Source organism: Symphodus melops (assembly GCF_947650265.1).
Source record: "Symphodus melops genome assembly, chromosome: 21".
Taxonomy (NCBI): Eukaryota; Metazoa; Chordata; class Actinopteri; order Labriformes; family Labridae; genus Symphodus; species Symphodus melops.
In genome coordinates this window covers 4,986,429-5,009,088 of record NC_136711.1, presented here as the reverse complement: position 1 = coordinate 5,009,088, position 22,660 = coordinate 4,986,429, and the positions used below count along the sequence as shown (strand labels likewise).

General features: G+C 41.4%; 1 protein-coding gene and 1 long non-coding RNA gene across 2 annotated transcripts in view; both read left to right on the top strand.

Moving 5' to 3' along the window:
• LOC306842473 (ectonucleotide pyrophosphatase/phosphodiesterase family member 7-like) lies at positions 1 to 5,088 on the top strand. The gene is made up of 5 exons (XM_079372758.1): positions 1 to 396; positions 1,497 to 1,642; positions 1,780 to 2,412; positions 3,340 to 3,586; positions 4,504 to 5,088. Exons 1-5 carry the CDS (start codon positions 138 to 140, stop codon positions 4,647 to 4,649), a joined length of 1,431 nt encoding a protein of 476 aa, XP_079228884.1. The 5' UTR covers positions 1 to 137; the 3' UTR covers positions 4,650 to 5,088.
• Positions 5,089 to 14,658: 9,570 nt separating this feature from the next.
• LOC306842365 overlaps positions 14,659 to 22,660 on the top strand; it is a 59,462-nt gene continuing 51,460 nt past the window's right edge. Inside the window, exon 1 of the long non-coding RNA XR_013781729.1 lies at positions 14,659 to 14,782. This is a non-coding gene — a long non-coding RNA (uncharacterized lncRNA). The remainder of the gene's footprint in view (positions 14,783 to 22,660) is intronic.

Below are 22,660 nucleotides of genomic sequence, written 5' to 3'. Positions count from 1 at the left end.
TCCTGACTGAAGAGAAGAGGTTTTCTTTGAGGAGTTTAAGGGTTGTTGTCGTAGCCCATAAATGCTTGTGTGTACAAGAAAAAAAAGGAAATCTGTTACTTTCCAAGATCTTTTTAACAAGGACTAAACTCTTGGTCATGCTGCTGGTCTGCCTCGCCATCCTCGGCTTCACTGCCATCCCTCCCTGTGCTGCTGCCCCACAGCGAGACTCTGCATTTACTGCATCTGCCAGAAACAAGCTGCTGCTCATCTCCTTTGACGGTTTCCGCTGGGACTATGACCAATATGTTGATACCCCAAATCTGGATAAGATGGCAAAGGATGGGGTGAAGGCAGAATATGTCACACCACCCTTCCTCACCATTACCAGCCCTTCTCACTTCACAATGCTGACAGGTAAAAGGTCTTTGTATTAGTTCTTTTGGTAACACTTTAAATTAAGGTCACAATATTCCCCATTTACTGTTGTTTGTTTACAAGCTAATTAATATATATATAATATATAACTCACAGCCATAGTCTATAGCTAATAGGCCCAGAACGATTATTGATAGTGAGTTAGGAAGTTATTAAACACTAATTTTTACTTCATATACTTTGCTTAGAATAGCTCTTATACATAAAGAGGTAGTAGTAAGCAAACGCACAAGAGAATGGGATGTTGCAAGTAATATAGGGTTCTATTCATTTCAAAACTTTTAAATAAGTTTTTTTTGAAAGTACAATCTCCACTTTTTGGCTGGGACTACTTTTCATAAAAACAGAAAAGGGGCAAGTGTTTACCAAAAAACCAAAGGGTGATCATTTCAAGCGCCTATAGAAAGTTGGAAAGATCAAACGGCTTGAATCAGTATGATGTGTTGAAGGTACTGGGTCACCAAGTAAGTTAAGTTGCCTTCCATTTATATTACTGAACCACAGCCACAACTGAACACAATCACACATTTTTCACTTGGACTTTATCTGGAGCTTCTCCTGCCAACCCCATAGTATATTTACCACAGAAGGTCTAAGTGAGCTGATGGAGAAAAGCAGCAGGATATAAAATGTAGAATTCAACTCCTTTATTCCCTGTGTTCAGTGCACAGCCATAGACTGGACGCACATGACCAGTATCATCCCGGTGCCCATAATTCAGCTTTTGCATTACTTTTTCTGTTCACCATTATGTTCCTCTCCTCTCTTTTGTTGATAGTGCGATTCTGTTCAACTACACATAGCCTTGATATACAGGCTAAAATAGTTTTTGAAGTGTTGTATACCACTCTCTCTATTTTCTACCGTACTTTTCCACGTGGATGTGTACGTCGTCTTGCCTTAGAAGTCCCTCCACATCCCCTTCTGTCTGGCAGGGCTATTCTCCTCCTGTGATGTACATGTGTTAACAACCAGATCAGGAGGGGAAGTCTTCCTGAAATTCTTGAGAACATTTCAGAAGTGCTAATGAGATAACGGCCTCTGTAGTAGTTCCTCGATATTATTTTTATTTTCAACAGGACGTCATGTTGAGAATCACGGAGTGATTCACAACATTTGGTTCAACACAACCACCCAGGAGAAGAAGCAATATTACCAGACTCAGTTTGTTGACTCCTACTGGGACAATGGCACCTTACCAATCTGGATAACAGCACAGAGACAGGTTCTTGATCTCCACCAATATACTTTCTGTTTTAAAGATTTGATGCATGATGTTGCTATGTATTTTATTCAATATTTTGTGTTTTGTATGTTTTGTGGCTTATAAGATGACTTAATAAATGTATACTATTCTTTCAGGGCCTAAAGGCAGGCTCTCTACATTTTCCTGCCTCTGCTGCTGAGTACAGAGGAGAGACAGTGAAGTATCGGCAAGTGGAGCCTGCTTTCTATGATCATGCTAACGAGACAGATTGGCGACTGAACATTGACAAGGTGGTTGGAGAGTGGTTCCACCAAGAAGACCTGGACTTTGTCTCTTTGTACTTTGGAGAACCAGATTTGGCGGGGCACAAATTTGGACCAGACTCTCCAGAATGTAGGGAAATGGTTCGACAAGTGGACCGCACAGTGGGCTACATACGGGACAAGATTCAGCAACATGGCCTCACAGACAAGCTCAACATCCTCATCACCGCAGACCATGGAATGTCAAAGATCTTCCATGGAGGAGAAGTTGAGAAAATCATCCTCTCTAAGATCCCTGGCTTCAGCTTCAAAGATATTCAGTTCCAGCTGTTGGATTATGGTCCTGTTGGGATGCTGCTTCCTAAAGAGGGGAAGCTGGAGACGGTCTACCAGGCTCTGAGAGGAGGGCACCCTCACCTTCATGTGTATAAGAAAGAGGAGATGCCTGCTAGACTGCACTACAGCAAACATCCTCGACTTCTACCCATCATCCTCGTGGCTGACCCTGGATACGTTGTCAATGGGGTGAGAGTGCCCAGAAGCAGCTGTGTGCTTCAAAATGTTATATCTAGTTTAAAAGTAGTCCTATTTCCTTGACATGGCATATCAGGAACCACATGTCCAGTCCTTTCCTGGGCGTTTGGTTGCTTCATTTGTCAACCTTTCTCTTAAAGTGTTTTTTAAAAGGTCACCTTAACAGAAAGATTAAGGACAGCTGTACCTTGAAATTGTGTTTAACATGCAGAAATTTGAGGATTGATGGCATGATACCTTAAAAATCCTGTCGAAGCCTATAGGTGGATGGTTGGGAGGTGGTGGGAGCAAGAGCGCTATACTGGTGCAAGTCAGAGTTTGCAGTGAAATAGCAAAGGGAGAGACCGTAAATCAGCTTCAATAGACCCGCCAGTTGGAAGGAGGAGTTGTCAGGTGAAAGTGAATAATGATGCATGTGAAGTGTGAAAGTAGTGCAGCTCCAGTTTTCTGCCTGAGCTAGCTGTTGCGTCATTTAATATAAAGGATACTGTATGGCCTTCTGTGGATCAGTTGTCTTTCAAAAGTGCACAAAATTACTGAAATTGTTTTGAAATTTTCTGATTGAGTTAAATGTGTGAACCCTAATGGCTCAATATTTCCACCTGACTTTATCTGGACTTTTTCATCTAGCCTACTGAGACACTGCTCCCAGTCTGACAGGAAAAGTCTCCCACTGTAAGGGACATGTGTGAAGAGCAACACAGGAATATCTCAACAGCAGTCTGTCTTCAAACATTTTTGATAGTTTTAGAAATATGTGTGTTTAAAGGGCTAGATATTTAAATTTTTTGCAGACGTCCCCTTACATATTTTTGTATAGTCTGTTGGAAAAAAAAACTGCCGCCGCCAAATTTATTACATTTGATTGATAACACAGTTATGTTTCATACAAATTTTCTGATTTCTTTGTCTATACAGTTTTTACCATTGAACGCGAACAAAGGAGAGCATGGTTTTGACAACGAAGTCAAGGACATGCAGTCGATCTTCAGAGCAGTGGGACCGGACTTTGAAATAAATAAGATTGTAGAGCCCTTTGATATGGTTGATTTGTACCCACTGATGTGTCACCTACTGGGGATAAAACCAGATCTGCATGACGGGCAGTTGAAAAAAACTGAACACATGCTGGTTCCTGGGAAAGACACGGGAGAAGACAATGACAGTAAGTGAATCAAAAAATGTACTTGTTCCAGTATTGCAGAGAAAACACTGTGTATTATATCTAAAAGTGTTTTATAAAACTAACCTTATAAGGTAGATTTCAATGAAATATCATTCCTACCTTGGTTTTTACAAAACCACTGTAACCCTGAATTACTTATCATCATGTTTTTACTGTATCCCCATGGTCTTAAATTCAATGTAAAGCATGTGATTAAAAAAGTCAGTGAGAGGAAGAACCCAGACAGACACTCCCAACATACAGACAGGTAAAAGAGGGATAAAAAGCTATTTTTATATATATTTACCTGTATATCTTTACATATATATATATATATCTATATATTTATCTGTATATCTTCACACACACACACACACATGACGCCACAAGGTTGCCTTGTTGCAGAAAGTGAACCTTGTGTGTTTAACCAAACAAAAACAGAGCAGAATCTAAACTTAGAAAAACACACAGGCTGCTGCATTGTGCCAGCAATTCAACATAGCATGTTTCCTTAAAGTCTGATGACAAAGTAAGGTCATGTCATGGTTTTATTCAGTAGCTGATTACATATTGCTCATTTAAAATAGCGCCTATTTATTCAAAAGTTATTGTTTAGTGATAGTAGATACAACAGCACTTTGAACCAGAGCCATAAAAACTGAACTCTCGGTTTCACATAGATAACATTATTGCAGTACTCTTCTGATATAACATAGGCTGCTTTAAATTATCTAACAGCTGTAAAGCTGTCTTATCGGGATATGAAAAGGTTATTGTTGTTTTTGAGATCTCTGCACTTCTGCTCAACTCAATATGTAAATCTAAATCAATTTTGATTATTCTTGACTCATAATTTGCTTTCCTTGGCTAATTGGTTAAGTCATGATCTTGTTTGCATGTTTTCTGTTTCATTCCAGATCAGAATAATGGAAAGCAGGCAATGATCGGCTTGTTAGCAGTGGTTGGTTTTCTTGTGCTGGTTTTCATCACCACCATATCCTACATCATGTGCAAAAGGACCCGCAAACAAAGGACCAGTGTGACAGAAATGTCCAAATTCTGAAGAGGAAAAAAACCTGCATAAAATGAAAGTGAAAAACTATTATTTTGGGCGAGGGAGGGAGATATTGCTTCATTTACAGTATAAGTGTCCTTAAAATATATCTTTATTTATGTTTAACAATCAACAGAAACTGCTTTTGTCTCAAACATTTAATTGTTTGCATGTTTTATCACAACATATAGAGTTTCAAAATTTGACATCATAGAGTTTAGTGTCAGCTAGCTTGATTATTGTGAAATAAAAATACAAAACATTTTTATCTTAAGTTCAGATTCTACATATTTTATAACAAGTTATATGATGTTAGCTCACAGTCAGGCCAAGTCAATTTATTTTACAAATAGCAACTTAAATGTAGACTTTTATTAAAGTAATGCCGCTCAAGCACCACTTATGGGCCTCCATACATGTGTGATGGTGATGGTGTCCTGTCCTCTGATTTGGATGTTTTGTGTTGTTTTGGTTCTAATATGGGAGCTACTGTGTTTCCCCAAGCCAGTTGCAGTGTGCAGGTGACTTTGGGGGTTGATACAATTCAACAATTGGACGTGATTCAAACCAGCGAAATGACAGAAAATAAGAGAAAATGCAATCATAGTTGCAAGAAGATAAAACTTGTTAAAAAAAACCACCACTGGTTTGAGCTAGCTTGCGGTAGCTTGTAATGTAGGCACAAACAGTAAATGTGCACACCACATCCTGCAGTATGCACTTCTGGGGGGCAATGAGCCCAGGAGGAAGGTCCCAGTTTGAATGTTGTGTTTACAAGCTGTAACAAACAAGGCTATACAATAAAAAATTTTTTAAGGTTTACACAAGGAAAAAGGTTTTAAAACCTGTATGTACATGCAGACCATCTGCTACAGCTGTTTTGTTTTTTTAAACGCAGACATATGTCTATAGTCTATGTCTTCACAGTATCCAACAAAGAATGTGGTCATAGCTTGTCTTTAAACAGATTTAAAAAACCCTGCTAAGTATTTCAGAGAGCCCCAAGTGTACGTAAGTAACGTTTTAAAGTTTATTCATTTAGCACTTTTAACATAGATCAAAGAATGTCATGTCTCTTGTAAGGGCAGCCCATCCTTGTCCTATTGTGGTTTGTCTGTCTTTCCTTAGCTGCATTCCGGTTCTCTTATTTGCATCAAGTTGTCTCCTCTACTTGCGTCTAGTTCCGCCCACCAGAGATGTACGGAAGAAACGAAGCCGAGGAGAGAGGACCGAGGAAATCAGTTTTAAGAGACATGAAACGTCCTTTCCTCGACAGCGTCACATGACACGACATCAGCTGATCAAGTTCAGCTGTCAGTCAAACTTACAGCTGTTTATGTTCAGACAAGCATGCATTGTATTATTTCTCATCAAACACACACAGTTACATTGTTTAGTCCCTTTACCTGATAACAAACACCTGAAGAACAACCTCCAGTCTGTTTCAAACCAAAAGGACTATTTCTACTGACTAAAATCTCCATTGCCATGGAGACCAAACCGTACTGGCGCCTGTGACTGGCATTGCCACGGTTCGCTCTCTGTTTTGTAGATTATTGATGATTATTGTTTCACTATATGTGATCTTTGCAGCCCAGATGACAAATGGAAGTGTCCTGGCTTTACTAACCTATGATCGGGACTCTTTATTTCGTATCAAAGAGTCATTGGAGGACATGTTTCATACCTGGGACCGTTACAAACAGGCATTTCTGCCTCCGTTTGAAATCGATCCCGTCTCACCTGACTACTTGGTGCTGTATCGGGTGCCGGGTAGGACCCGCAGGAGATCCAGAAAAAGGGGCTCTCGGTCCGGTATCCAAGTGAAGCGAGGGCGTGCTGCGGCTGCCGGGGGCTCCGTCGGTTCCTGCGCCGGATTCCTCTCCTCGACGTGTGCGCCAGCGTGTCCTCGCTGCCGCCTGCCCGCACTTCAACAACTGTCCTGGACCCTTCACAGTGCTGGAGCCATGGTCAGGGGTTTTCATCGCCATCGCCTACTTCCGTGTTTATGCCGGCTTTTCTAGCGTGGACCAGCTGGAGCTCACGTGACCGCTGGATGTGCCTTCGTCCAGTCCCGCTCCGCAACACGGACACTACCTCCGAGACGTCAATCCACGTCGGCCTATTGGATGCTCGTTCAATGTGACTCCGACACTTTCAAGAGTCAACTGGGGACGTTTTTATTTGTCCAGGCTTTTGGTTGGTCTCTTTTAGGGCTGCTATGGTCTCTGTACTGTCTGTTTGTTGCTTGTGATGTTTTAAACCCTGTTTGTGAAGCACTTTGTGGCCCCTGCCTGCGAAAAGTGCTATATAAATAAATTTTACTTTACTTTACTTACTACTTACTAAAATATTTCATTTTAAATTGTCTATTATTTTTTATTATTATTATACAGTTTTGACTTAGCCTAGCCTGTATTTCGACAATGAACTTTGTATTTTATAAACACAGATATTTATGTGTCAGGAATACTGAAAATGATTGATAAGAATCTAAATGATGAAACTTTCTGAAGATAAATAAGTGAATGTAAAACGGTTCAGCTGAGGACCAAGGAGACTGCAAATAAGAGAACCGGAACTTTCCCCTTGTCTGTCTGATCCTCATGTTTCTCTCCCTGGTAGTAAGTGTGGTGGGTGTGGTTTCTCTCCTCAGGAGGTACCAGGTGTGTAACATCAGTGATCAACCCGCCGTACAAAACCCCCCAGATTGTCTCTGACTCGTCGTCAGATAATTCTGTCGACGGTGTGTAGGAATTCAACCTCGGCTATCAGAGTAGCGATTGTCTCTTTTTGGTTTAGCTTGTGGAGCTATTTTTGTATTTTTTCACCACTTTCAGATTGCCTGTTGATCACTCAGTGGACCTCCACGTTGGGATTCTCTGACACTTCACAACCCCCACTCACCAGATCCCAGGACTTCTCACCACCCTTCCCTTTTGCACCATTTTTGAATCACCTTTTAAATCAATTCCTGTTCACGTATCCCACCTGTCTCTGTCCTGCATTTGGTTTTAAACCGAGACAATCCATAACAACAAAACTGCAACAAATGAGGATGACACAATAAAATCCTGCTATGACTAGGAATAATTGCCACAGTAAAAACAGATCAATAGGCAGACTGGACAACGTGATTTCCCATAGGCTTGTCTAATGCTTTTAATTGCTTTTTAAAGACTCAACAGAGTCAGAAAGATGTAAAGAGCAGGAAATTCAAGAGAATTTGAGCTATAGCCACAAAAGCACCTGACACCTGACAGCATGGTGTAGGCTGTAGGGTGTTCGACTTCAGTGAATGGGTGGGTGAATGCAAGTGAATGAGTTCTGAGAAATGTGTGTTTTTGTAGTTTTTACACCACCTGGATATAAGCCGCACCGGCTAAAAATAGGTAAAAAAATGTATTTGTACATATATAAGCCGCACTTGATTATAAGCCGCAGGTGTCCACGCTATAACAAGAGCTATTTACACAGAAAGACGTGACATAAAAACATGTTTTTAACTTTTAATGAAATACGTACTACTGGTAACATCCGCAAATATGAAGCCTACTGTAAATCCTTTATCAAACAGTGTCTGTAACGCGGCTGATGAAAAAGATTACCGTAATATATTTCACAGGAAAAAGTCCATCCATTCACTGCCTCAGAATGACTTCATTACTCACTTCCTCAGTCTCTTTTTCGTTGTCGCTGTCAGTGTCAACTTTACGTGCAGCAGCTCTAGTTCCTTCTTTGACAGCCAGTTCGATCGCCTTTAACTTGAAAGCTGCATCATATGTATTTCTCCGTGTGTTTTCCATGATGAGGGTGCGTGCATAAAGCGCAAAATGACTGATATTAAGATCCGATGTGACGAAGTCAAATGTTTTTGCGGCACAAGCTCATTGTCCCGCAAGAAAAATCCATAAATAAGCCGCATCGTTTTAAAAGCCGCAGTGTTAAAAACCGCGACAAAAAGTAGAGGCTTATAGTCCGAAATTTACGGTAATAACATTTATCTTACAATACCCATTTAACTGTTGAAAAGATGGATGGATGGATGGATGGATGGATGGATGGATAGACAGACTTTATTGATCCCGAGGGAAATTCAAGGCATCCAGTAGCAGTATACAAGACATGCAGGACACAAGAAGACATGCAAGACACAAGACATTAGTTACAATACACATACACAATAGATTAAGAAGCCCCCATACGTGACTAAGAGTAAACATAGTTACAGATTAAACTTGTGCAATTAACATTAGAATTGTGCTTATATAACAACAATGTACATCACCTGTGAAGGAGAGAGAACATATGTGCTAATTAAAATAGACATGTAAACAATTAAAGAACCTCAAAAACCAAGTGCTGACCTTCTAGAAGTTTGTGTTGTGTGTGCATGTACAGTGGTGTTTGAGGTGGAGGGGCCAGAGATGTGAGAACAGACAGACAAACAATACAATGGTAGTTAGGGTGATCATTAAAGTGACCGCTACTAAGTAAGGTGACTGTCCAATATGTATTAAAATGTCCAAATGGAGGCTGACTCTTAGGTCAGCAGTGCATATGAGAAGTGAGAGAGAAAGAGAGAGAGAGAGAGAGAGAGAGAGAGAGAGAGAGAGAGAGAAAAAAAACCAAAAAGAAATAAAATATGGGTCCAGGAGTCACTGTGTGATTTTCACCTGCTGTGACAGTGAGGTGCTGTACAGTGTTATGGCCAGGGGAACAAGAGAGTTCTTAAGTCTGTCCGTGGTCTGCCACTAAACTGCCTGGTGAAGAATAAAAATACTGAGTATTGATTGAGTAAAATAAATCTATGAGCAAAATATATTTGTGAAGTGTCTTGAAAGGAGATGTATTAAGTAATACATCTCATTTCAAGACACTCAACAAGTAGATTTTGCAGGATCATTGTTTACTTCTTACAAACAATGCAGGCCTTTATTTTCATTGAAAAAGACGTTGATCAGGGCAATTAATAAGGAATTAAATTCTTTTTTTATTTTTTTATTTCAGTCTAGGTATTGTTGTGTTTATAACCATGTTAATACTCAATAGTGAATATTCTTGTTTCTTCCTCTCAAATTTTCGTCACTGTATTATTATTATCCAAATGCTTTGGGCATTTAGAAACTTAACCTGTTATGTTCAGTTAAAGTGAACTGGAGTGTTTGTTTCCCATGTTGGTTTGTGCTGCTGTTAAAGCTGTCAATGGAATCCTGCTGCGGAGAAAACAACTGTACCAGTCTTTTTTTCTTTGGTGCAGTTTGTTTGGATTCTAGTTACAATATGAACTACAGGATCTAAGACTATACTTAAAGCTACCGAGAGGCTACATACATAGACGGGCTAATTTATAAATTGACGTGCTCACCTCGGCTTTGGTCCGGAGCATCTTGTGAGATTTGACAGTCCAGTATCGTCTTTGTTTATAAAAGATTTATTACTCATTCAGCAATGATCTTCAATATTTTCATATGCGAGTTTCCAACATATTTCTATACATTTAACTTGTGCGCTGTAGCTTGGCGTAGCGGTGTGCTCCTCCGTCTAGCTGTGAAAGTTGTTACCTATAAAGAGTATGACCTGAACCCAAAAGTGACACCTGCTGGAGCAATTTTTGTCACACTTCGTAACTGCTAAATATGGCTCCTACGCTGCCTCAGCCAAAGCTAACTGCAGGAAGCAACAACCAAGGGCCCTCTAGAAGTCATTGCTGAACACGTGTTCCACAGACAGGCCTGACGTTCACAAACTGTTTTGGTGGAGATTAACGTTTGCCTTCTTGTAGCCTAAGCTGTCCCCATAGGCGAGAAAATAGGAGTCAAGAACTTCAACATTATTTTTTAACTGTCTCGATTGATGAATGCAAAAAATAAAATAAAATAAAACAACGACCAGAGCCAACATCAGTCCGTGTAGTTGTCTGTCTATGTGTCTTTTGAGCAGCCACACCAGGCAGTAGTAATCTAGTTTTTTTATTATTATTATGGGACATTAACAAGAAATTCCAACCAATTAGAGAGCTTTTTCCTCATCATACAATTAAAATGTGTAGCTTAAATAGCCTCTTAGCCATGCACTTTCCACTACTGAAAAGCTTTTAACCACCAATACATGACGGTATCGTTTGGAGAGTGAACACTGGATGTACACAGTGCAGATTTATAGTGAAATGTGGGATATTGTGGGATGAGTGTAGCCTATAGGTATGATCATGCCCACTCCGAATTCAGACACCACTACAAACTGGAGAACTAAATGGTTCTCTTGAAAACAAAAATGTGCATTAGGAAAAGCCAAAACTGCTTTTGATACACTTTTTATCATTTATCATATGAATATAACCCACATGCACAAATACTATAATATCAGACTATCTATTCTGACTAAAAGATCAGTAATATCTGTGAATAGATACAAATGTAAGTAATGAATAATAACATAAATTATAATATAAAGTATACACATATTTTCTGTACACTATCAGCAGTAGAAGTCATATTATTTGAATAAAAACACGTTTACTTGTTTTTCAGAATGTAACACTGACTGCTGGAACAGAACAGAACAAAAAAGAATGTCATAATGGTGATACTATGATGTCATAAGGAGATGATTGGAATGGTTAAAACCATATATTGAGAAGTTTAGTGGCTTGTGGTCATATCTTATTTATCACCGACAGAGAGAGACACACATTTGAGGGGAGAAATTATTTCTGAATTTTCAAAACTTTGTCCTTGAAGTGTGCTTGAAGGGGCTGTAAAGATCTTTAAAGACATGGATTTGAGCATGGACACAGAGAGAGAGGTACTTTTCAAAAGTTTCTCTCTCTCTTGAAGAGGATGACCCAGCTAAGTTGTCCGAAGGAGATCGACTTTCTCTCTCTTTTGAAAATTATGACCCAGCTGAGTTGTCCACTGGAGGAGATCGAGTTTCTCTCTCTCTTTACAGGATGACCCAGCTTAGTTGTCCACTGGAGATCAAGTTTCTCTGTCTCGTGAAAAGGAGGACACAGCTGAGTTGTAGATGAGATCGAGTTTCTCTCTCTCTTGAAAAGGATGACCCAGCTGAGCATGGCTGCGGGAAGTGGGGGTGCTGGGGGTGCTGCTGCACAGTTCAAGATGTAGCATCATGTTGGAGAAAGTTCCAGTAAAAGACAAGAGCCATGTTTTCAGAGACAGAAAAACTGATTGAGTTACGTCTGTGCCTACCCATCTCTGTGGCCTCATCTGAGCACACTTTCTCAGCCTTGCGTCTCTAGAAGACATGGGTATGCAGCACTATGACCCAGAAAATACCCACAAACGTTTGAGTGATGCATGCCCACACACGGATTATGAACTCCCTGGACATTCGTCCCCTCACTAGAGAATTGATTTCCACGACCCCAGACCGCACCTCGAGATTTGGACACCCGTAACCAGGACACCCTGTCTGCAGCTCAAAGTAAGATCATGGTGCCGCCGCGCACTTTCATATCTATGCAGTTTAACGTCAGACAGTCTTTTTGAAACGTGGTGGGGATTGAGTGTTATTTTGATCGTGTGTTCTGTGCTTAATGGACTTGGAGAACGGTTGAATAACGTGTATAGTCGGAGATGATTTCCTTGTGGTTTGCGTAAAAGGTTGGAGATGGAGAAAAAAAGTGTTATTTTGTGCGTATATTTGCATACCGAGTTTCTCTATCTCTTGAAAAGGATGACTCAGCTGAGTTGTCCACGGAAGGAAATCGAGTTTCTCTCTCTCTTGAAAAGGATGACTCAGCTGAGATTTCAAAAGGCGATCGAGTTTCTCTCTCTCTTGAAAAGGATAACTCAGCTGAGTTGTCCACTGGAGGAGATCGAATTTCACTACCTCTGTAAAAGGATGACCCAAGTGAGTGTTTTAATGGAGGAGATTGAGGTTCTCTCTCTCTCTTAAACGTGTATAGTCGGACATAATGTCCTTGTGGTTTGCGTAAAAAGGTTGGAGATTGAGAAAAAAAGTGTTATTTTGTCCGTATGTTTGCGTAATGGATGTGGAGAGCTATTCAATAATGTGCTGAGATTGTCTGAGACTATTTCCTTGTGTTGATGCGTAAAAGGATTTTGGAGCTAATAGAGTCATGTGTGACATAAATGGAGGTGCAGGGACTCAGGTTCATGCCAGCTGTTTAAACCTATTGTATTGGTAAAGTGTTATTGTGTAATCTTGTTAAAGTAATTAGCGCATATATTCCTCTGAGAACTGATGATGTCTGTGTGTGGCCCTAGCTATGTTCACTGCAGAGTGTAATACAATGACGTGGTGAACCTTGATCTATTTATTTATTTTTAAACATTTAAATGTATATATTATAAAAGTATTCTAAATAGGCCTATAGGTGCATAGGTTTTTTTCTCCAAAAAAGAACAAAAGATTTTCACAGCACCCCCTGGTCAAAATAACTTCCAGCAGCCCTGCAGCTGAGTTGTCCACCGGAGATCAAGTTTCTCTCTCTATTGAAAATTATGACCTAACTGAGTTGTCCACGAAAGGAGATCGAGATTCTCTATCTCTTGAAAAGGATGACCCAGCTGAGTTTTCAAAAGGCGATCGAGATTCTCTCTCTCTTGAAAAGGATGACTCAGCTGAGTTGTCCACTGGAGGAGATCGAATTTGACTACCTCTGTAAAAGGATGACCCAAGTGAGTGTTTTAATGGAGGAGATTGAGGTTCTCTCTCTCTCTTCAACGTGTATAGTCGGAGATTATGTCCTTGTGGTTTGCGTAAAAAGGTTGGAGATGGAGAAAAAAAGTGTTTTTTGTCCGTATGTTTGCGTAATGGATGTGGAGAGCTATTCAATAATGTGCTGAGATTGTCTGAGACTATTTCCTTCCTTGTGCTGTTCGTAAAAGGATTTTGGAGCTAATAGAGTCATGTGTGACATATATGGAGGTGCAGGGACTCAGGTTCATGCCAGCTGTTTAAACCTATTGTATTGTTAAAGTGTTATTGTGTAATCTTGTTAAAGTAATTAGCTCATATATTCCTCTGAGAACTGATGATGTCTGTGTGTGGCCCTGGCTATGTTCAGTGCAGAGTGTAAGCCAATGACGTGGTGAACCTTGATCTATTTATTTATTTTTAAACATTTAAATGTATATATTATAAAAGTATTCTAAATAGGCCTATAGGTGCATAGGTGTTTTTGTCCAAAAAAGAACAAAAGATTTTCACAGCACCCCCTGGTCAAAATAACTTCCAGCAGCCCTGCAGCTGAGTTGTCCACCGGAGATCAAGTTTCTCTCTCTATTGAAAATTATGACCTAACTGAGTTGTCCACGGAAGGAGATCGAGATTCTCTCTCTCTTGAAAAGGATGACTCAGCTGAGTTGTCCACTGGAGGAGATCGAATTTGACTACCTCTGTAAAAGGATGACCCAAGTGAGTGTTTTAATGGAGGAGATTAAGGTTCTCTCTCTCTCTTAAACGTGTATAGTCGGAGATTATGTCCTTGTGGTTTGCGTAAAAAGGTTGGAGATGGAAAAAAAAAGTGTTATTTTGTCCGTATGTTTGCGTAATGGATGTGGAGAGCTATTCAATAATGTGCTGAGATTGTCTGAGACTATTTCCTTGTGTTGATGCGTAAAAGGATTTTGGAGCTAATAGAGTCATGTGTGACATAAATGGAGGTGCAGGGACTCAGGTTCATGCCAGCTGTTTAAACCTATTGTATTGGTAAAGTGTTATTGTGTAATCTTGTTAAAGTAATTAGCGCATATATTCCTCTGAGAACTGATGATGTCTGTGTGTGGCCCTAGCTATGTTCACTGCAGAGTGTAATACAATGACGTGGTGAACCTTGATCTATTTATTTATTTTTAAACATTTAAATGTATATATTATATAAGTATTCTAAATAGGCCTATAGGTGCATAGGTTTTTTTCTCCAAAAAAGAACAAAAGATTTTCACAGCACCCCCTGGTCAAAATAATTTCCAGCGGCCCTGCAGCTGAGTTGTCCACCGGAGATCAAGTTTCTCTCTCTATTGAAAATTATGACCTAACTGAGTTGTCCACGAAAGGAGATCGAGATTCTCTATCTCTTGAAAAGGATGACTCAGCTGAGTTGTCCACTGGAGGAGATCGAATTTCACTACCTCTGTAAAAGGATGACCCAAGTAAGTGTTTTAATGGAGGAGATTGAGGTTCTCTCTCTCTCTTCAACGTGTATAGTCGGAGATTATGTCCTTGTGGTTTGCGTAAAAAGGTTGGTTCATGCCAGCTGTTTAAACCTATTGTATTGTTAAAGTGTTATTGTGTAATCTTGTTAAAGTAATTAGCGCATATATTCCTCTGAGTTGTCCACGGAAGGAGATCGAGATTCTCTCTCTCTTGAAAAGGAAGACCCAGCTGAGATTTCAAAAGGCGATCGAGTTTCTCTCTCTCTTGAAAAGGATAACTCAGCTGAGTTGTCCACTGGAAGTGATTGAGTTTCTCTCTCTCTTGAAAAGGATAACCCAGGTGAGTTGTCTCCTGGGAGAGATTGAGTTTCTCTCTGTATTAAAAAGGATGACCCAGGTGAGATGACCACTGGAGGAGATCGAATGTCTCTCTCTCTCTCTTGAAAAGGATGACCCAGGTGAGTTGTCTACTGTAGGAGATCGAGTTTTTCTATCTCTTTGAAGGTCTGACCCAGGTGAGTATTCCACAGGAGGAGATCGAGTTTCTCTATCTTTTGTAAAGGATAACCCAGGTGGGTTGTCTCCTGGAAGAGATTGAGTTTCTCTGTCTCTTGTAAAGGATGACCCAGCTGAGTTGTCCACTGGAGGAGATCGAGTTTCTCTCTCTCTTGAAAAGGATGACCCTGGTGAGTTGTCCACTGGAGTAAATCGGGTTTCTCTATCTCTTGTAAAGGATAACCCAGGTGAGTTGTCTCCTGGAAGAGATCGAGTTTCTCTCTCTCTTGAAAAGGATAACCCAGGTGAGTTGTCCACTGGAGGAGATCGAGTGTCTCTTTCTTTTTGAAGGTCTAAACCAGGTGAGTATTCCACAGGAGGAGATTGAGTTTCTCTTTCTCTTGAAAAGGATGACTCTGGAGAGTTTTCCACTGGAGCAGATCGAGTGTCTATGTCTCTTGAAAAGGATGACCCAGGTGAGTATTCCACAGGAGGAGATCAAGTTTCTCTATCTCTTGTAAAGGATAACCCAGGTGAGTATTCCACAGGAGGAAATCGGGTTTCTCTATCTCTTGTAAAGGATAACCCTGGGGAGTTGTCTCCTGGAAGAGATTGAGTTTCTCTCTCTCTTGGAAAGGATAACCCAGGTGAGTTGTCCACTGGTGGAGATCGAGTGTCTCTTTCTTTTTGAAGGTCTAACCCAGGAGAGTATTCCACAGGAGGAAATCGAGTTTCTCTATCTTTTTTAAAGGATAACCAAGGTGAGTTGTCTCCTGGAAGAGATCGAGTTTCTCTCTCTTTTGAAAAGGATGACCCAGGTGAGTTGTCCACTGGAGGAGATCGTGTTTCTCTGTCTCTTGAACAGGATGCACAGGAGGAGATTGAGTTTCTCTATCTCTTGTAAAGGATAACCCTGGTGAGTTGTCTCCCGGAAGAGATTTAGTTTCTCTCTCTCTTAAAAAGTATAACCCAGGTGAGTGTTCCACAGGATGAGATCGAGTTTCTCTAACTCTTGAAAAGGATGACCCAGGTGAGTTGTCTCCTGGGAGAGATTGAGTTTCTCTCTGTTTTGAAAAGGATGACCCAGGTGAGTTGAACACTGGAGGGGATCGAATGTCTCTCTCTCTCTTGAAAAAGATGACCCAGGTGAGTTGTCTACTGTAGGAGATCGAGTTTTTCTATCTCTTTGAAGGTCTGACCCAGGTGAGTATTCCACAGGAGGAGATCGAGTTTCTCTATCTCTTGTTAAGGATAACCCAGGTGAGTTCTCTCCCGGAAGAGATTTAGTTTCTCTCTCTCTTAAAAAGTATAACCCAAGTGAGTATTCCACAGGAGGAGATCAAGTTTCTCTATCTCCTGTAAAGGATAACCCAGGTGAGTTGTCCACAGGAGTAAATCGGGTTTCTCTATCTCTTGTAAAGGATAAGCCAGGTGAGTTGTCTCCTGGAAGAGATCGAGTTTCTCTCTCTCTTGAAACGGATAACCCAGGTGAGTTGTCCACTGGAGGAGATCGAGTGTCTCTTTCTTTTTGAAGGTCTAAACCAGGTGAGTATTCCACAGGAGGAGATTGAGTTTCTCTTTCTCTTGAAAAGGATGACTCTGGAGAGTTTTCCACTGGAGGAGATCGAGTTTCTATGTCTCTTGAAAAGGATGACCCAGGTAAGTATTCCACAGGAGGAGATCAAGTTTCTCTATCTCTTGTAAAGGATAACCCAGGTGAGTTGTCCACAGGAGTAAATCGGGTTTCTCTATCTCTTGTAAAGGATAACCCAGGTGAGTTGTCTCCTGGAAGAGATCGAGTTTCTCTCTCTCTTGAAAAGGATAACCCAGGTGAGTTGTCCACTGGAGGAGATCGAGTGTCTCTTTCTTTTTGAAGGTCTAAACCAGGTGAGTATTCCACAGGAGGAGATTGAGTTTGTCTTTCTTTTGAAAAGGATGACTCTGGAGAGTTTTCCACTGGAGGAGATCGAGTTTCTATGTCTCTTGAAAAGGATGACCCAGGTGAGTATTCCACAGGAGGAAATCGGGTTTCTCTATCTCTTGTAAAGGATAACCCTGGGGAGTTTTCTCCTGGAAGAGATTGAGTTTCTCTCTCTCTTGGAAAGGATAACCCAGGTGAGTTGTCCACTGGTGGAGATCGAGTGTCTCTTTCTTTTTGAAGGTCTAACCCAGGAGAGTATTCCACAGGAGGAAATCGAGTTTCTCTATCTTTTTTAAAGGATAACCAAGGTGAGTTGTCTCCTGGAAGAGATCGAGTTTCTCTCTCTTTTGAAAACGATGGCTCAGGTGAGTTGTCCACTGGAGGAGATCGTGTTTCTCTGTCTCTTGAACAGGATGCACAGGAGGAGATTGAGTTTCTCTATCTCTTGTAAAGGATAACCCTGGTGAGTTGTCTCCCGGAAGAGATTTAGTTTCTCTCTCTCTTAAAAAGTATAACCCAGGTGAGTGTTCCACAGGATGAGATCGAGTTTCTCTAACTCTTGAAAAGGATGACCCAGGTGAGTTGTCTCCTGGGAGAGATTGAGTTTCTCTCTGTTTTGAAAAGGATGACCCAGGTGAGTTGAACACTGGAGGGGATCGAATGTCTCTCTCTCTCTTGAAAAAGATGACCCAGGTGAGTTGTCTACTGTAGGAGATCGAGTTTTTCTATCTCTTTGAAGGTCTGACCCAGGTGAGTATTCCACAGGAGGAGATCGAGTTTCTCTATCTCTTGTTAAGGATAACCCAGGTGAGTTCTCTCCCGGAAGAGATTTAGTTTCTCTCTCTCTTAAAAAGTATAACCCAAGTGAGTATTCCACAGGAGGAGATCAAGTTTCTCTATCTCCTGTAAAGGATAACCCAGGTGAGTTGTCCACAGGAGTAAATCGGGTTTCTCTATCTCTTGTAAAGGATAAGCCAGGTGAGTTTTCTCCTGGAAGAGATCGAGTTTCTCTCTCTCTTGAAAAGGATAACCCAGGTGAGTATTCCACAGGAGGAGATTGAGTTTCTCTTTCTTTTGAAAAGGATGACTCTGGAGAGTTTTCCACTGGAGGAGATCGAGTTTCTATGTCTCTTGAAGAGGATGACCCAGGTGAGTATTCCACAGGAGGAAATCGGGTTTCTCTATCTCTTGTAAAGGATAACCCTGGGGAGTTGTCTCCTGGAAGAGATTGAGTTTCTCTCTCTCTTGGAAAGGATAACCCAGGTGAGTTGTCCACTGGTGGAGATCGAGTGTCTCTTTCTTTTTGAAGGTCTAACCCAGGAGAGTATTCCACAGGAGGAAATCGAGTTTCTCTATCTTTTTTAAAGGATAACCAAGGTGAGTTGTCTCCTGGAAGAGATCGAGTTTCTCTCTCTTTTGAAAAGGATGACCCAGGTGAGTTGTCCACTGGAGGAGATCGTGTTTCTCTGTCTCTTGAACAGGATGCACAGGATGAGATCGAGTTTCTCTAACTCTTGAAAAGGATGACCCAGGTGAGTTGTCTCCTGGGAGAGATTGAGTTTCTCTCTGTTTTGAAAAGGATTACCCAGGTGAGTTGACCACTGGAGGAGATCGAATGTCTCTCTCTCTCTTAAAAAGGATGAACCAGGTGAGTTGTCTCCTGCGAGAGATTGAGTTTCTCTCTGTTTTGAAAAGGATTACCCAGGTGAGTTGACCACTGGAGGAGATCGAATGTCTCTCTCTCTTGAAAAGGATGAACCAGGTGAGTTGTCTCCAGTGAAAGATTGAGTTTCTCTCTGTTTTGAAAAGGATGACCCAGGTGAGTTGTCTACTGTAGGAGATTGAGTTTTTCTATCTCTTGTAAAGGATAACCCAGGTGAGTTCTCTCCCGGAAGAGATTTAGTTTCTCTCTCTCTTAAAAAGTATAACCCAAGTGAGTGTTCCACAGGATGAGATCGAGTTTCTCTAACTCTTGAAAAGGATGACCCAGGTGAGTTGTCTCCTGGGAGAGATTGAGTTTCTCTCTGTTTTGAAAAGGATGACCCAGGTGAGTTGACCACTGGAGGAGATCGAATTTCTCTCTCTCTTGAAAAGGATGAACCAGGTGAGTTGTCTCCTGGGAGAGATTGAGTTTCTCTCTCTCTTGAAAAGGATAACCCAGGTGAGTTGTCCACTGGAGGAGATCGAGTGTCTCTTTCTTTTTGAAGGTCTAAACCAGGTGAGTATTCCACAGGAGGAGATTGAGTTTCTCTTTCTCTTGAAAAGGATGACTCTGGAGAGTTTTCCACTGGAGGAGATCGAGTTTCTATGTCTCTTGAAAAGGATGACCCAGGTGAATATTCCACAGGAGGAGATCAAGTTTCTCTATCTCTTGTAAAGGATAACCCAGGTGAGGATTCCACAGGATGAGATCGAGTTTCTCTAACTCTTGAAAAGGATGACCCAGGTGAGTTGTCTCCTGGGAGAGATTGAGTTTCTCTCTGTTTTGAAAAGGATTACCCAGGTGAGTTGACCACTGGAGGAGATCGAATGTCTCTCTCTCTCTTAAAAAGGATGAACCAGGTGAGTTGTCTCCTGGGAGAGATTGAGTTTCTCTCTGTTTTGAAAAGGATTACCCAGGTGAGTTGACCACTGGAGGAGATCGAATGTCTCTCTCTCTTGAAAAGGATGAACCAGGTGAGTTGTCTCCAGTGAAAGATTGAGTTTCTCTCTGTTTTGAAAAGGATGACCCAGGTGAGTTGTCTACTGTAGGAGATTGAGTTTTTCTATCTCTTGTAAAGGATTACCCAGGTGAGTTCTCTCCCGGAAGAGATTTAGTTTCCCTCTCTCTTAAAAAGTATAACCCAAGTGAGTGTTCCACTGGATGAGATCGAGTTTCTCTAACTCTTGAAAAGGATGACCCAGGTGAGGATTCCACAGGAGTAAATCGAGTTTCTCTCTCTCTTGAAACGGATAACCCAGGTGAGTTGTCCACTGGAGGAGATCGAGTGTCTCTTTCTTATTGAAGGTCTAAACCAGGTGAGTATTCCACAGGAGGAGATTGAGTTTCTCTTTCTCTTGAAAAGGATGACTCTGGAGAGTTTTCCACTGGAGGAGATCGAGTTTCTATGTCTCTTGAAAAGGATGACCCAGGTGAGTATTCCACAGGAGGAGATCAAGTTTCTCTATCTCTTGTAAAGGATAACCCAGGTGAGGATTCCACAGGAGTAAATCGTCTTTCTCTGTCTCTTGAACAGGATGCACAGAAGGAGATTGAGTTTCTCTATCTCTTGTAAAGGATTACCCTGGTGAGTTGTCTCCTGGAAGAGATTGAGTTTCTCTCTCTCTCTTAAAAAGTATAACCCAGGTGAGTGTTCCACAGGATGAGATCGAGTTTCTCTAACTCTTGAAAAGGATGACCCAGGTGAGTTGTCTCCTGGGAGAGATTGAGTTTCTCTCTGTTTTGAAAAGGATGACCCAGGTGAGTTGACCACTGGAGGAGATCGAATTTCTCTCTCTCTTGAAAAGGATGAACCAGGTGAGTTGTCTCCTGGGAGAGATTGAGTTTCTCTCTCTCTTGAAAAGGATAACCCAGGTGAGTTGTCCACTGGAGGAGATCGAGTGTCTCTTTCTTTTTGAAGGTCTAAACCAGGTGAGTATTCCACAGGAGGAGATTGAGTTTCTCTTTCTCTTGAAAAGGATGACTCTGGAGAGTTTTCCACTGGAGGAGATCGAGTTTCTATGTCTCTTGAAAAGGATGACCCAGGTGAATATTCCACAGGAGGAGATCAAGTTTCTCTATCTCTTGAAAAGGATAACCCAGGTGAGTGTTCCACAGGATGAGATCGAGTTTCTCTAACTCTTGAAAAGGATGACCCAGGTGAGTTGTCTCCTGGGAGAGATTGAGTTTCTCTCTCTTTTGAAAAGGATAACCCAGGTGAGTTGACCACTGGAGGAGTTCGAATGTCTCTCTCTCTTAAAAAGGATGAACCAGGTGAGTTGTCTCCTGGGAGAGATTGAGTTTCTCTCTGTTTTGAAAAGGATTACCCCTTTGAGTTGACCACTGGAGGAGATCGAATTTCTCTCTCTCTTGAAAAGGGTGAACCAGGTGAGTTGTGTCCTGGGAGAGATTGAGTTTCTCTCTGTTTTGAAAAGGATGACCCAGGTGAGTTGACCACTTGAGGAGATTGAGTTTTTCTATCTCTTGTAAAGGATAACCCAGGTGAGTTCTCTCCCGGAAGAGATTTAGTTTCTCTCTATCTTAAAAAGTATAACCCAAGTGAGTGTTCCAAAGGATGAGATTGAGTTTCTCTAACTCTTGAAAAGGATGACCCAGGTGAGGATTCCACAGGAGTAAATCGGGTTTCTCTATCTCTTGTAAAGGATAACCCAGGTGAGTTGTCTCTTGGAAGAGATCGAGTTTCTCTTTCTTTTTGAAGGTCTAAACCAGGTGAGTATTCCACAGGAGGAGATTGAGTTTCTCTTTCTTTTGAAAAGGATGACTCTGGAGAGTTTTCCACTGGAGGAGATCGAGTTTCTATGTCTCTTGAAAATGATGACCCAGGTGAGTATTCCACATTAGGAAATCGGGTTTCTCTATCTCTTGTAAAGGATAACCCTGGGGAGTTGTCTCCTGGAAGAGATTGAGTTTCTCTCTCTCTTGAAAAGGATAACCCAGGTGAGTTGTCCACTGGTGGAGATCGAGTGTCTCTTTCTTTTTGAAGGTGTAACCCAGGAGAGTATTCCACAGGAGGAAATCGAGTTTCTCTATCTTTTTTAAAGGATAACCAAAGTGAGTTGTCTCCTGGAAGAGATCGAGTTTCTCTCTCTTTTGAAAAGGATGACCCAGGTGAGTTGTCCACTGGAGGAGATCGTGTTTCTCTGTCTCTTGAACAGGATGACCCAGGTGAGTGTTCCACAGGATAAGATCGAGTTTCTCTAACTCTTGAAAAGGATGACCCAGGTGAGGATTCCACAGGAGTAAATCGGGTTTCTCTATCTCTTGTAAAGGATGACCCAGGTGAGTTGTCTCTTGGAAGAGATCGAGTTTCTCTCTCTCTTGAAAAGGATAACCCAGGTGAGTTGTCCACTGGAGGAGATCAAGTGTCTCTTTCTTTTTGAAGGTCTAAACCAGGTGAGTATTCCACAGGAGGAGATTGAGTTTCTCTTTCTCTTGAAAAGGATAACCCAGGTGAGTTGTCCACTGGAGGAGATCGAGTGTCTCTTTCTTTTTGAAGGTCTAACCCAGGAGAGTATTCCACAGGAGGAAATCGAGTTTCTCTATCTTTTTTAAAGGATAACCAAGGTGAGTTGTCTCCTGGAAGAGATCGAGTTTCTCTCTCTTTTGAAAAGGATGACCCAGGTGAGTTGACCACTGGAGGAGATCGAATGTCTCTCTCTCTTCAAAGGATGAACCAGGTGAGTTGTCTCCTGGAAGAGATCGAGTTTCTCTCTCTCTTGAAAAGGATAACCCAGGTGAG

Excerpts from the sequence above, each read along its gene's own strand:
- LOC306842473 (XM_079372758.1), top strand. The coding sequence starts at position 138 with ATGCTGCTGGTCTGCCTCGCCATCCTCGGCTTCACTGCCATCCCTCCC. Across the intron at positions 1,643-1,779 it reads GGATAACAGCACAGAGACAG|GGCCTAAAGGCAGGCTCTCT; the intron begins GTTCTTGATCTC and ends CTATTCTTTCAG. Across the intron at positions 2,413-3,339 it reads CTGGATACGTTGTCAATGGG|TTTTTACCATTGAACGCGAA; the intron begins GTGAGAGTGCCC and ends TTGTCTATACAG.